The following is a 14,489-nucleotide window of genomic DNA, read 5'->3' as shown; positions in this document are numbered from 1 at the left end:
AGCATGGTCTGATGATGAATTTTGTGGGGACGTATCAGACTGAGAATTGCAGTGCCCTGATATGATTACTGATTTAGAATACCAGTCTTAGATGGATCCAGTTCTCTTCTCCCAGTCAAATGAATTATAGCGAAGTCCTGTTTGCTGTTCTCTGCTTCTGTTTAGTGAGTGTACCAAAATGTTCCTAGCGTCTGCATGATTATGAATGTGGAAACAGGTAAGGTAGCTTTCTAGAAGTAGCAAAAATTGCATGTAATGGAAGTCATTATTTTCAAAACTTTTCCTGATTACATTGACTGTTCCTTATTCATTTGTGATTCTTTTTGTGATGTGGAAATACTGATTTCTGAAAATTTCGAGACTACTGTTTATAGGTTAAGGAGGTAATTTATTTATTTTTACTTTATTAAGGTATAATTGACAGAATAAATTGCATATCTACCTATTATATATAATATATACATATTATATATGTATATACACATATATAACACACACACACACACACACACACACACACACACACATATATATATGAAGGGAATAAACACTTACCAAATATCCATAGCCATATATTTATGTGTCTATTTCTGGTCCATCTCATTGATCTCTATGTCTGTCTTTTGCAATACCAAGTTTCTTCTTGATTTCTGTAACTTATTTATAATAAGTGTTTATAATAACTTTAAAAAATTATTTTAGGTCCTTTGTATTTTCACGTAAATGGAATCAGCTTGTCAAATTCTACCAAAAAAAAAAAAAAGGCTGCTAGAATTTTGACTTAAGAGTAGTGAGATTTAAATCCAGGTCTTTTTAGGCATACAGCAAAATAATTATCATTAGCTATCTAGTATAAAGTCCACCTTTCTGGCTTAACTTCTCATTCATATTCTCCCAACTCTTCACTAAAACTTCCATGAGTATATGTAAAACCTTGAAAGTTTTTTCTAAGCACACTAAAACTGAGACTAAAGGAGAGCCTTTTATTAGAATCTCAGAGACTTACCCCATAACTATATGACCAGTGTAGTGGGATTTAATCTAAAACGTGGTGGTTTTCCTATCTTTTATCTCATGAAAGATAGCAGTGTTGATTCCTTGAGAAATTATAGACATTAAAGTTTGATTACACCCCATTATCATTCCCTAGGTTCAGAGCTTTTTCTATATCAATTTAAAAGGCTATAAACCCAGAGACCAACAGGGTTAGGAAATGGGTTATAGAGAGGGAGTGAAGAGTATGGGAAGACATCTAGCAGTCTGATTCCATTTCCTAACAGGAATCCTTCAAAAATTCTCCACTCTGGGCTAGAGTCTTAATTCCTAACACCACAGATAAGGATCTCTGTAAACTTGTTTCCATCTGTCTTTCCAGAAAGTAAGGGTTTTCATGTACTTCTCGGTAGGATCTTATATATCTAGGGGTGGGGTGAGAAGAGCCCACCGCTTTATAGTAGAGGTTCATTAGATGAAAGACCCACAGTCACTAGAAATTGGTCGGAATTGGAACTTCGACTAACACTGTTACTAGTACTACAGCTACTGCCATTACCAATAATCATTTATTGAACCCTAAGCACTTCATATGAGCGTTCTTATTTAATATTCACCTCAAATCTGTGAGTTCAGTATTACGATTATTATTTCCATTTCACAAATGAGAATTGGAGGTAGAGAATTTAAGTATTTATTCAGTCATTAATAAAAAAAGGAGCAAGTATGGAAATTGAACTGAGATAGAGTTTAAAGCGCTTATCACAGAGCCTGGCATGTAACACTGAATAAATGATAGCCACTATTATTTTATTATCATCATTATTATGGTTATTATTACTCTTTATTTATATTAAGTAATTTAATCAAAGTTATCCAGCTAGTAAATGATAAGATCCAATTATGTCAGTTCTAGAGCCCTCAATCTCAACCTAAAAATACAGTATGCTTTTTTGAGGCAAAACCCTAAATTTGGATAGACTACCCTGTAAGTAAAAAGAAAACAACCAACTGTGCCCTTGGTGAGAAAATACTGAAGAACAAGGGAAAGGGTCTGTCATTAAGATCCAGAAGAACATATCTTTGAAAATGAAGAACTAGAAGAAATTTCAGAGAAAACATTTTGTTTGCTTAGAAAAAGGGACTTACATGAACAATGAACAGATAAAATAATAGCTTCAGTGAACAGAGTACCATGTGAGTTAAGAAAGACTAGCAAGGGGGCTTCCCTGGTGGTTTAGTGGTTGAGAATCTGCCTGCCGATGCAGGGGACACGGGTTCGTGCCCCGGTCCGGGAGGATCCCACATGCCGCGGAGCGGCTGGGCCCGTGAGCCATGGATGCTGGGCCTGCGCGCCCGGAGCCTGTGCGCGGCAGGAGAGTCCACAGCAGTGAGAGGCCCGCGTACCGCAAAAAAAAAAAAAAAAAAAGACTAGCAAGAAAACTAAAACTGCTTTCATATAGTTAAAATCTGGATTGGAAGAATAAAAAACAGAACTGATGCTGTGGAAATAATCACTGATACAGATATTTGCTCCAAAAGCAGAGGAAAAGAACAGAGAGGTTAAAAACGGTGAGAAAAATGTTTATGATGGGAGAATAGAAAATTTAGCATTTATTTAGGTGTTCTTTGTGAGAAATCAGAGCATTTAGGAAAGAAATAGAATCAAGGACAAATGAAGAAAACTTTTATGAGCTAAACATAATCTAAATATGCTGGTTCATATGGCTAACATATCCAGCCAATAGTAATAATATCTAAATATTATCCTGTTACAGTTTTTGTATTTCATGGGTAAAAAGAAGAATCTTGTAATTATCCTAGAGGAAAAAGTTACCTGCATTTCTTTTAATGTTCAAGGAATTTTATTTCTCGTCAAAGGTGATAGAAATAGAGTCTTTATTATTTGTGGTCTTGAAAAATAGTCCCTCATTTTCTTTGTAAAAATTTTACTTGAAAACCTGTTGCAGCTGACAAAGTTATGCACCAAAATTAAAAAAGAAAAAATTTAGGATGAGGAAAGTCCTCAGATATGTACTGATCGTTATAAATATAAATATAGCAATAACGGTAGACTGATAATGAGAATAATAATTAAATAGAAAGTTATATCTAAGTAATTATTGTAAATAAGATTATAGACATAAACTCCAAAGTAAAAAGTAGTTCTTGAATATATATATGTGTGTGTATATATATATATATATATGCAATTAATAACAGTTTTCTGGGTCTCAAATTCCAGATCATTTTTTTTTAATTGTGGTAAAATACATATGACATAAAATTTACCATTTTAAGTGTATAGTTCAGTAGTGTTAAGTTTATTCACTTTGTTATGCAACCAATCTCTGGAACTTTTTCATCTTGTAAAACTGAAACTCTGTACCCATTAAATAACACCTCACTCTTCCCCCTTCCCCCCAGCTCCTGGCAACCACCATTCTCCTTTGTTTCTATGAGTTTGACTCTCTAGATACCTCATCTAAGTGAAATCATACAATGTTTGCCTTTTTGTGACCGATTTATTTACAGATTACATTTTTAAGGACTGAAAAGGGGAGGAGGCTTGAAGAGGTTGGGTAACTAGGAATGGCAGACTAATTTTCTCATTTTAGTATAATTTTTTTTGGTTTTGCTAAAGAGTCTTTATTGTTTGCTTTTATCTCTATTTCTGCTTAGATTTGTTATTAGGGAAGCCTGCTTCTCTTCTCCGAGTCAAGTACATTTTCAGCCTCAATTGATGTGATCATGTGTTGTTGTTTTTTGTTACTGTTGTTTGTTTGTTTTTTCTCTATTACATCGCTAGATTTCCTGATAGTGAGCTGCACTCATTCCTGGAATAAACTCTAATGATAATAGTGTTCCTTTTTTTGGTAACATTGTTATATTCCGTTTGAATATATGAATTGAATATATTCAATTTTATTTAGGATTCTTTTTTTTTTTCCATCCAAAATAGTTAGTTGTTAATCCCTTGAAGTTACACCATCAAACTTGATGGGAGTTATTTTAATAGGTATTCTTGTGCACAGTTCTCCTTAAGTATACTTTATCTTCAATGCATAACTTTTAAACTTAAGAGAAAAAATAGCAAGCAGGAAGGATACAATGCAATATGCATTTCATTTCGTTCCAAACAAGCAGCTAAAAAAAAAGAAAAAAAGAAAAAGGACAGCATACATTAAACAAAGTGCATCAGTTCCAACGAGTTAGTATTAGAAAGAGGCCTAATTCGCTGAAGACAGTCAGAGGACTGCCAGGGTGAGACTTCTGGCCGGTTCCAGCGCTGTGTTTAGGATTCCTGAAGTTGCATTTACATGTTTGCTTGATCTTTGGTTGGTTGCTTGCTTGCTTTGTTTTGATAAGGGACATTCCAAGTTTAGTTATTTAAGTTTTGCTGGCCTAATAAAGGCTTATGACAGCGCCTGCTTCATAAGGTAACTTACCATTTTCTACAGCCTGGGAGAGTGTAAATAGCACTGAAATTTGAAGGCAAGGTAGAGGATAGATAAAATCCAGCTGTGCACCCATCTGTACCTATGTCATTTTTAAAAGTGGTTTTAAAAATTCCTTTTTATGCTGTTCTAGGGTTTTCAAATTTTAAAGTGCATATGAACTCATTAAGCTGCAGATTCTGATTTCGAGGGTCTTGGTGGAGCCTGAGCTTCTGCATTTCCAGCAAGCTTCCAGGTTATGCCAGTGCTGTTGGTTCCGGGACCACATTTTGAATAACAAGAGACTAGCGTAGTGGTTCCCAGACTTTGCTGCACATTGGAATCACCTGGGCAACTTTTAGAACATCCTTGTGTCTGGGTCATATCCATACCAGTTAAATCAGAATACCTGGGAGTGGAAGCCACGCATAAATTGCTTTTTAAGAATCCCAGGTGGTTCGAATGATCAGCAAATTTTGGGAACCACTGCACTAGGTAAGTGTTCTATTCAGGGTCCACTTTGCACAATTGTGGTTACTTTTATTTTAGTAAGTAATTGCCCCTTTAAGTTTTGAAAGTTGCAGTCAGTAAGTTGTATGTGTTAATCTCTCATAATTCTTTTAATGCATTTGGTTTCTATGGTTATGTCTCCCTTCTATTCTTGTAGTTGTATATTTTTGCCTTCTCTTTTTTCCCTTAATGAAGCTTGCAAATGATTTTTCTGTTTTGCTTGTCTTTTCAGAGAATCATCTTTCCTTTCATTGTTTCAAATATTCCTCTTTTTTCTATTTTATTAATTTCAGCTTTTCTCTTTAATTCCCTTTTGAATTTTTGTTGGATTGTTTTGCTGTTTTTCTTTTATGGTAAACAATTTTCCTTTTTCTTTTGTCTTTTTCTTTTCATTGCTTTCTAGATGGCTGACAATTTTTCTTTTGATTTTCTATTTGATTCATGGCTTATTTTCTTAATTTTCATGTAGTTCAGAAGATATTGTCACTTTTTTTTTAACTTTTAGTTTTATTTGCCAAAGATAAACAGAATGGCCTGAAAAATTCTCCACTTTTAAGAATTTGTTAACATTTTCTTTTTGGTCAAGGACATGATCAATTTTTATAAAATTTCCATGGATATACCAACAGAGTATAAGATGTATTTGAATGATATAAAATAAGTCTAATAGCCTAATAGTCATATTCAAATCTAAAAGACACGTTCTAAAAAATAAGTCTAATTGTCTAATAGTCATGGTCAAATCTAAAAGATGCATTCAGAGTTCTCACTATAGTTATATTTTTATCAAGTTTCTTGTATCTTATTGGATTTTATTTTATGCATTTCTTCACAATACTGTTTGGTGATAAAAATTATATTTTTATCAAGTTTCTTGTATATTATTAGATTTTATTTTATGTATTTCTCCACAATATTGTTCGCTGCACCAATACCTTGTTTGGTGCATGTATTGGTGCATTTCTCCACAATATTGTTTGGTGCATGTCATTCATAATGTTCTTTAACCTGTTTATTTTAATTCATCTTAAATTCCATCTTAAAACCATTGCTAATTGACACTGATTTCTTTTTGTGTGAATTTGCCTGACTTCTCTGCCTACTATTTTATTTTCAACTTTTTGTTCTTATTCTCACTTTGTCTTAAGTATGCTCCTTAAAAGTAGCTGGATTTTGTTTGCTGAAGCTAATCTAATGCTTTCTTTATGGGATAATTCAGTCCACTTACATTTGTTATAATGATTGATATATTTGATTTTATTCCTCTTGTTTTACTTTAATCATTTATTTATACCTTATGTCCTTATTTTGACTTTCTTAAGTTCCTATTCATTGTATTTTGTTTCCTAGCTGTTAATTTGGAAGTTCTATCTTCCCTTTCCCTGCTTTTAAAATGAAATGTCTCTCATTATTTGAAAATAGTATACAGCTTTCATATTGACTCACAGGTACTATGATTATCTGGTATTTTAGAGAAGAGAAATGGGGGGACGTAGAAAAATTGCTTCACTTGCCTTAAGTTTACATAGTAAGTGACAGAGCTGATTTTTTAGTATAGTTTAATGTAATTTAATATAATTATATTAATTGTAGTATATTTTAAGATGATATTATAAAATTTAATTTTATTATAATTTCAATATAGTAAAAATAAACATAGCCCACTTAGTAAACTGTAAAGTATCTGTGCTAAGAAATTTTAAAATCTGTAAGAATTGATTTTCTTGAATAATATGTCATAAAATTGTCTCAAGATCAGAAAATAGGAGTAGATCAAATTTCGTGAAACACTTGGAGTTGTCTAAGAATCTTCTCTGAAACACATTCTGGAAAGATGATTTTACCAGTGAGTTTTTCCAAACTTTCAACTTTTTTTTTTTTAATGAAAAATAATGACTGTCATCCAAACCATTTTATGAAGCATGCATATAACCCTGGTATGAAAACTTGGCAAATAAAATACAAAGATTCCCACAAAAGTATCCCAACTACATATAGAGAATTTGGAAGAAAACTGTTAATAAATCAGTTCAACAGTAAATTTAAAAAGCTATGTTCCATGGACCAACAAAAATAATTTAATCTAAGAATTTGTAATATGTAACAACAAAAATGCTGTAATGGAAAAAAAGGATAATCTCACAATGCCAAAAAGACATTTAATAATACTCAACAACGATTCTGATCAGAAAACTTTAAAAAACACTCTGAGAAAACTAGGAATAAACGAATATATCAGATGATGAGGAAAAATCAATCATCAATTAATGGCCAAAATTATTAACTGTGAAACTCTAGAAGTATTCTCATTAACATTATGAATAAAATATTCCTGCTAGCACTATTCCTATTTTACATATTTTTGAAAGTTCTCTTCAAAGAAATAATGCATATGTATGTGAAAATATCTGACATTATTATAATTAAATAAATGAAAGTTATAACATTAATGTAATGATATCTTTTCTCTATCAACTTGCCACAGTTAAAAACAAATCCCATTAATATGACTAATATGTAATCCTGGCAGCAGGGTGGTGACATGGAAACGCTCATGATGTGCCTGAGGGAGTATAAATTGGCAAAAACCTTTATGGAAAGCAGCTTGACAGTTTTTACCAAGAGCTTTAAAAGAGTTTATGTCCTTTGACCCGCTAATTCCACTTCTGGGAACTCCAGCCTAAGGAAATCATAAGAATTGCTGACAAAAATTTGTGTCCTACGATGTTAATGGCAGTGCTGTTTATAATATTTTTTAAACTGGGAAATAACCTAAAATGCCAAACAATGGGAGAATGGTCACATAAAGTATGATACAGCCGTGCAGTATAATATGGTGCAGGCATTAAAATCATGCTTTTGGAAAAGTATTTAATCTAAAGGGAAAGATACAATGTTACTTAGGAAAAGGCAGGATATGCATTTATTTAAATTTTAATCTCAATTTTATAAAAATCCATATTTATGTATATTATATATATGTAGGAAAAGTTTAATGGACTCGAAGGAAATACTTAAAAACATAAATAATATATTAATATACTACTATCAGAGTGTGTTAAAGTCAGAAAAATTCTGACTCTACCAGGTCATTTCAATCACCATCAGGGATTTACATTTCATGTTGAAGGACAAACTTAATTGTAAATTTATACTAAAATGTTAGCTATAGGCTGAGATTCAGTCTCTGTGCAGAGAATTGTTATCTTTGCGGTGATTAGTGTATCTATTTTATAATCACAGTTTCCATCCTTAACCATGGACAGTTCAGATCAGTTGAAAAACTGGAGAGTCCTGTCTTATAACACCCCTACCAGAAAAATCACCAATGGGTTAGTTTTGGTAGCTGAAGTCTTATGAAGATTGGCAAAGAGCTAGTATGAAATAATCTTTTTTTTTTTTTTTTTTTTTTTTTTTTTTGCGGTACACGGGCCTCTCACCGTTGTGGCCTCTCCCGCTGTGGAGCACAGGCTCCGGACGCGCAGGCTCAGGGGCCATGGCTCACGGGCCCAGCCGCTCCGCGGCATGTGGGATCCTCCCGGACCAGGGCACGAACCCGTGTCCCCTGCATCGGCAGGCGGACTCTCAACCACTGCGCCACCAGGGAAGCCCGAAATAATCTTATCTTCTCCCCCTTTACATCTATAAACAAAACAATTTAGGCATCTTTTACACTCAGTTGAAGGAAGTGAACAATTGGAATCCTAGGGCTGGAGCATGCCTGTGAGATACCCAGTGTTCTCTTCTTTCTCCAAATTGAGCAATGCAAGAAAACTAACAGGAAAACAGCCGTGTAAAAAAGTGGAATCTGAGAGTTGCAGTGGGCTTTTGAAGTGCTCTTATCCAACTTCCTACCCAAAGTGAGAATTCTTAAATCCAGTGGAGGGGTCTTTACATCCGCTGGGAAACCCCCTATATTTGTAGACACAGGTTTCCTCATTCTGTAAAATAGTAACAACTTGAGGATAATTGTGGGCATGATGTGCATTCATGCTTTCTAAGATCTTAGTGCAGTAGCTTGGCATGTGTTGGTTATTATTACCTTTGCAAGGTCTCACGTTCCTTTCTAGGACTTTTCTTATTGGATGACAAATCTGTTTACTGAGCCAAAAAAACAGTTCCTGGAACTATGCAGAATAAGTCTAATCCACCATCTACATTAACAGTCCTTCAAATACTTGAAGACAGCTTTCATGAATTTAATAACTGCTTTCTGTGTTTTTTTTTAATTTCAAGAATAGAACACAGTAGACCATAAAAATGAGCCATTATCAGTCTTCCTTTGGATTTTCTGTGTAAATGTTGTTTAACATTTAAATGGTGCTGATTATAATTTGAGATATTAACAGTTAGATATGCCATTGCATCCCTCTGTTATTGTTTGTAAAGGAGGTTAAACACTATATTAACTTCTGAGTAGTGATTTATTGTTGCTTTTGTTAGAGAAAAATAAAAACAGTAAAATAATATAATTTGATATTGCCTTTGAGAATTTTCAGTTTGCAGAGGTCTTTATTTCCTACTCAATTTTATTTTTTAAAAAGCATACATGTAGTGTAAATACAGCATCACATAAATGCTAAGTTGTTCTTTGCTTCCTGGTGTAAGCTGTTGTGTAATATTGCTCAGTAACCATTAAGCAGCTGCTCTGTCTCAGAGATGTCATATTTCCTTTGGTAGATGAAGGGAATTTACTGTATGAATGTCTCCAAATTGCTTTAAGATCTTTGGCCTCTGTGTCAGCTATTTAGATTCACAGTGGTCTATGTAACACATGAAAACCATGTTTTTAGAAGGCCCCAGAAGCCTGGAGGTTACACATGGGGTTGTGTTAACAGCAAGCACCTGCATTTTGCTGAGTGTCACCCTCTGTATTGTATAGCAGGGCTTCTGACCCCCTGCACGATCCTCTCCAGTTATTTTGCCAGAGTCCTTAAGTACTCTCTCGTATGCTTGTGAGCAAGGACTATTAGCTGGCCAAGTACCGCGTCATCCACTGTTTCTTTTCTTTAGCCCGCCTCATCTTGGGTAATGTCTGTCCATTGTAAAGGCTGTGCTGTGTGCAAAGATGCATGAAGGGGGCAGCCATCTGCTTCAGGTGCTTCTCCCAGGCTACCCAGCCGCCTGATTCCCACCCACCCCCCTCCTATAAGGTCATTGTCACCGCTTAGCCTTGGGAGCCCTCCTTGTACTGAAGTCTCGCTGTGCTCCACACAGGAGTGGAGCCCAGTGGGACCTATGGTGTTGCGTTTTGGCTAGTGGGTGCGAAAGCAGTTCTGACATATTTTCAATGTCTTTCATAGTTTTAGTAAAATCTTTCCGTTTTCCTTGTAGATCCAAATTCCTTAGAACTTGGGGAATTGGGGGTAGGGAGTGGAGAAGCACCCTCAGCATTCTGAGTTGCCTTCCCTTTTCTATGAGATGGTCATTGTATTTGTGTGTGACTGCCTTGCTGTCTTCCTGCTGGTAGGATTACCTTGAGGTGGCTCTTCCCTCCCTTAGGATTCGGCTCGTGACAGGACCACACATCACTCCATCTTAATGGGCATGACTTAGAAGCAAATGGAGTCCTAACTACTCATTGGAGTGATAAGGAAATGAACTTCAGATAATATCCATGTATTGAATTGTTATTAAGTGTTACACATGGAATAATTTATATAAATGAAATGTTCACTATTCATTCACTCATTCATCGATTTTTAAATATTTGTGAACTATTTGAACCCCTCTAGTCCCTTGGTAGTTATTTTGTACTACATGCCTAAAGTTGTACATTAATTACACAACAAAGTCAGAGATATAATCTGACTGTAATCATTATGCTTTCCCGTTTTGCCCAAAAGCTTAAATAAACTCCTCGGCAAACAAGTTCCAGAAAATAACAAGGGTCAGTAGAGTTATCCTTCGATCTTAAGCTATCCTTATCTTCATTGTTATAAAATTATTAAGGTGTTCATTTGTGACCATGTTTCAAAAAGCTGAACTTTACATTTGTTTTGCAAGCGTTTCGTAGTTACTGTAATGTGGGCGATGAGTTAGTTGTTAAGGGAGATATAGAGATGAACAAAACCCAGTCACTCCCCCAAATAAGAAGAAACAAAGGCTTGAAAACAGTTATCTTGGTAAACTTGAATGTGCAAAGTGATGTAAAGTAAGAACAAACTAGGTGCTATGTGAATACAGAAGAAAGAGATTATTTCTAGGTGGCACAGGAGTTGGGAGGGGAGGGTGGAAAAGCAGATTATGGAGCAGATGGTGGTTGACCTGGACATTGAAGGCTGCGAGGTGAGCCTGTGGAAAGAGGGCCCTTCTGATCAGAGGCAGCTACGTTAGAAAGATATGAGGGCAGGCCTTTACAGAGTACGGTTGGGGAAGGACAAATAATCTTGTCTGATTGGTTAAGCACACAGGCTGTAGTCATGATAAATAAGTTCTCTGTATTTAATGTATTTGTCATATATAAAATGTTATGTTTTCCACATGTAAAATAAAGTATAATCTATTATGCTTAAAACAACAAAAGCAATAAAAATCTTTGTATACAATGATAACCTATCAAAATTAAAAACATAATAGATGTTTATGTAACACATGTCTCCAGCCACACAAAGGGAGTCAATGTCCTTTTTATGTCTCAGTGGCTTTTAGGGCTTTGTACAATGTTGTCTACCTGGAAATTTCTCAATAATCACTGAAATGAATTCAACCTGGTGAAAAATTAATTGCCGAAGTAGGCGTTTCTTAAAATAGAGCTGCATCAAGTGGGGACACTTTGTTATTATCCTCTTAAAAATGTATATCTTTTTCAGAGCAGTGACTTAACATGAGACCTGAGTTTTATCACCAACTGAGATCTCACAATTTCTTCTCATTCTTTTGCTATTTCTAAAGAAGGTAGATGGATGGATATAAAACAGTGTTCAGACATACGCAGCACCCCTGTTTATTCACAGCAGTGAGGCATATATGCTAATTGAATGACTTTCTGTCTTTTCATGCTGTGTATGGTTAAAAAGTGGGCTGGTAGCTTTCTTTCTGGTAAAATTTCTAAATGATGATTTACAAATAACTTGAGAGTGTCTGGAATTCAGTGTGCATATTTCAGTGTATGGGTGATTGCTGACTCCATAGGCCAATCCTAACTTACTGGTAACATTTACTCAGCGCCTACTCTGGGTTTTACATTTTTATCTCACTTATTATTTGTAACAACGATGTAAGGTAGGTAATTTTATTATCTCTAATATATAAATGAGGAATCTGAAGTACAAAGAGTCTAAATGTTCCAGGACTATTATTATTATTAATTTAGAATTATTAATTATTATGATTAATTATTCCAGGATGCCACACTGGCAAACTGTAGTCAGGAGTCAAACCCCAGCTCTTTGACTTGAGTGAGCCATGTTGCTAAAACACCCAGACCTCTCTCATCCCTGCCCCGAATCTAATCTCTTGGTCAGCCCTGAAGCTTTATGGAACATCCAACCAAATTGCCAGTTCTTGGAATTTAGAGTTTTTTCCTGGAAGCATTTTAATTCTGAGGATTTTCACACTCTTATTCTCTCCCTGGGGCAGCAGAGAGTAGCCATATCCCTCCTACCTAAGGTGTTCCCTCCCTCCTTACCCTCACTACACTTCCTTCTTCTGGATGAGAACCTGGGGATAGGACTGGTGGCCCCATCTGCAGTCCTGGAAAGAGTTAGACCAGCTAGCAAGCATGTCTGACTTACTCAGGCTCCTGACCCGTGGCCCACAGCTACTGTGGGCCCTAGACCTGGAGGTCACGGAAGGGTCAGGAGGCATTCCTGGAGGTCTGGCTTCACCACATTCGCCAGAAAAAGGATCCAGTTCTTGACATGAAGGGAGTCCTAGGGAGTGGCAGCAAGGGTGAGAAAGCAGTGAAATCATGTGAGGTATATTAATGGTGCACAGAAATAGGTCTGTGTAAAGTATTTGCTGTATGTACGGGTTCTGCTTTTGTGTGATCCATGACAGGAACAAGGGTGGGAGCGCTGGTAACAGCAACTCACTTTTTAATCGGGGAAGGATTTGTGAAAGAACAGTGGTTTCAAGAGATCTTTGGAGTAATTCCAACAAGGTGCTAATTGTGGCTGTGGTTTTCCTTTTTCTTTCTTTCTTTTTTTTTTTTTTAATGGATGGACTTTAGTCTACCAGGTGCTACCGATCTGAGGGCCTCTGAACCTTCATTCCCTATGCGTGGGCAGTGGCAAATAAAACCATACCAATTGCCCTGTACCATTGGAAAGTTAAAAAATTTTCCTGAGAGATTATTTAGCTTCTAAAGGTTAAACGTTTGTTTAAACGGACCCAGTTTGCATTTTACAAGAGTTTTGCTTTTACAGTTCTTCGTTGTAAGCATACTTGGGTTTTGTTCTAACCTTTGGTTTAAAACACTTGAACAAATTCTAGTGTTTAATCATTTATTTGCTTCCTGCTTATGTTGATCTCTTTCATCTTGATGTTTATTTTCAGGATACCTTGAGGATAGTTTTGTAAAATCCGGAGTCTTCAATGTATCAGAACTTGTGAGGGTATCCAGAAGTAAGTAAACTCTTTTCTTATTATTTAACTATACAGTATGATTTAAAATATTTTATATTTGAACCTTAAATACAGTATGAAGAGAACTGTGTATTAGGAGAATTTGAGTTTTTAAATCTCTGACCTTTTGATGAAATCAGAAGTGAACATATTTTGTCTGGTTTTCTAAAATATTTGCATTTAAATCAACACTTTCTGTAGCACAAAAACAATTTGCGGTTTGTTCTGCTTGCTGTTATCGGTATTCGTTTAATTCACTGTTCACTCTGTGACCATAGATGGTCATTTATATCAAAGGAAGTGTGATTAATTAAATGTACTCAGTGTTGTTATGATAACCCACATAAGTTTCCTGTAGATAAGTGCTTTTTCATTTTGCTAACATTTTGGTGAGGGCTTGGAGATGTACAGGATATACACACTAACATGCAGAGTGTAGAGGGATGCAGAAATTAACTTTGCAGATTGTAGCTGGATATAGATAGAAAGCATTGTTATCCAAAACAATGTCCAATTGTTTCCATTGGGCACCTCACCTGAGACACCATTCTTGACAGGCTGGATGAGAATTTTCTCGAGTAAGTTCACCTGGCCAGCTAACTAAGCAAGGGGGACGTTTCCTTGATCAACTCTTTTAGTTATTACTGGTGTGTGCAAATATATGTAAGATGCAGTTCTTATCTCATTGATTATGCTGAAGGGGGTGACTCATTTCTACTTGCTCTCTTCTCTGATTTAGCTTATTTATGTAACTTTGCAGGGTGTATTTTCACCTGACATTTTGATAGAGAGTGTCACAGTTTGGAATGATTTATTCAGATGATGTAGGGGCACTCTGGAGCCTGTTTAAGTTGTGTTTTTCACTTGGGTCAAATTCAGAGGTCATGAACAAGAATTATGATGAGCCAAAAAGAACAAACAAGAATGAGTTACTAAGGGTAAGTATAGGTAGTGCTTTAGCATGGCGTTGAGTGAAGTGAA

General features: G+C 35.5%; 1 protein-coding gene across 10 annotated transcripts in view; it reads left to right on the top strand.

The window, feature by feature from the left end:
* Nucleotides 1-14,489, top strand: part of NFIB (nuclear factor I B) — a 235,712-nt gene that overhangs the window by 150,627 nt on the left and 70,596 nt on the right. For all 10 annotated transcript variants that reach the window (XM_027105870.1, XM_027105874.1, XM_027105880.1 and 7 more), the window contains one exon: nucleotides 13,440-13,508. In XM_027105870.1, coding sequence (XP_026961671.1) covers nucleotides 13,440-13,508 — 69 coding nt within the window. The remainder of the gene's footprint in view (nucleotides 1-13,439; nucleotides 13,509-14,489) is intronic.

Source organism: Aethalodelphis obliquidens, unplaced genomic scaffold (assembly GCF_003676395.1).
Source record: "Aethalodelphis obliquidens isolate GAN/ISIS:26980383/991018 unplaced genomic scaffold, ASM367639v1 scaffold7, whole genome shotgun sequence".
Classification (NCBI taxonomy): Eukaryota; Metazoa; Chordata; class Mammalia; order Artiodactyla; family Delphinidae; genus Aethalodelphis; species Aethalodelphis obliquidens.
This window is presented reverse-complemented; position numbering and strand designations above follow the sequence as displayed.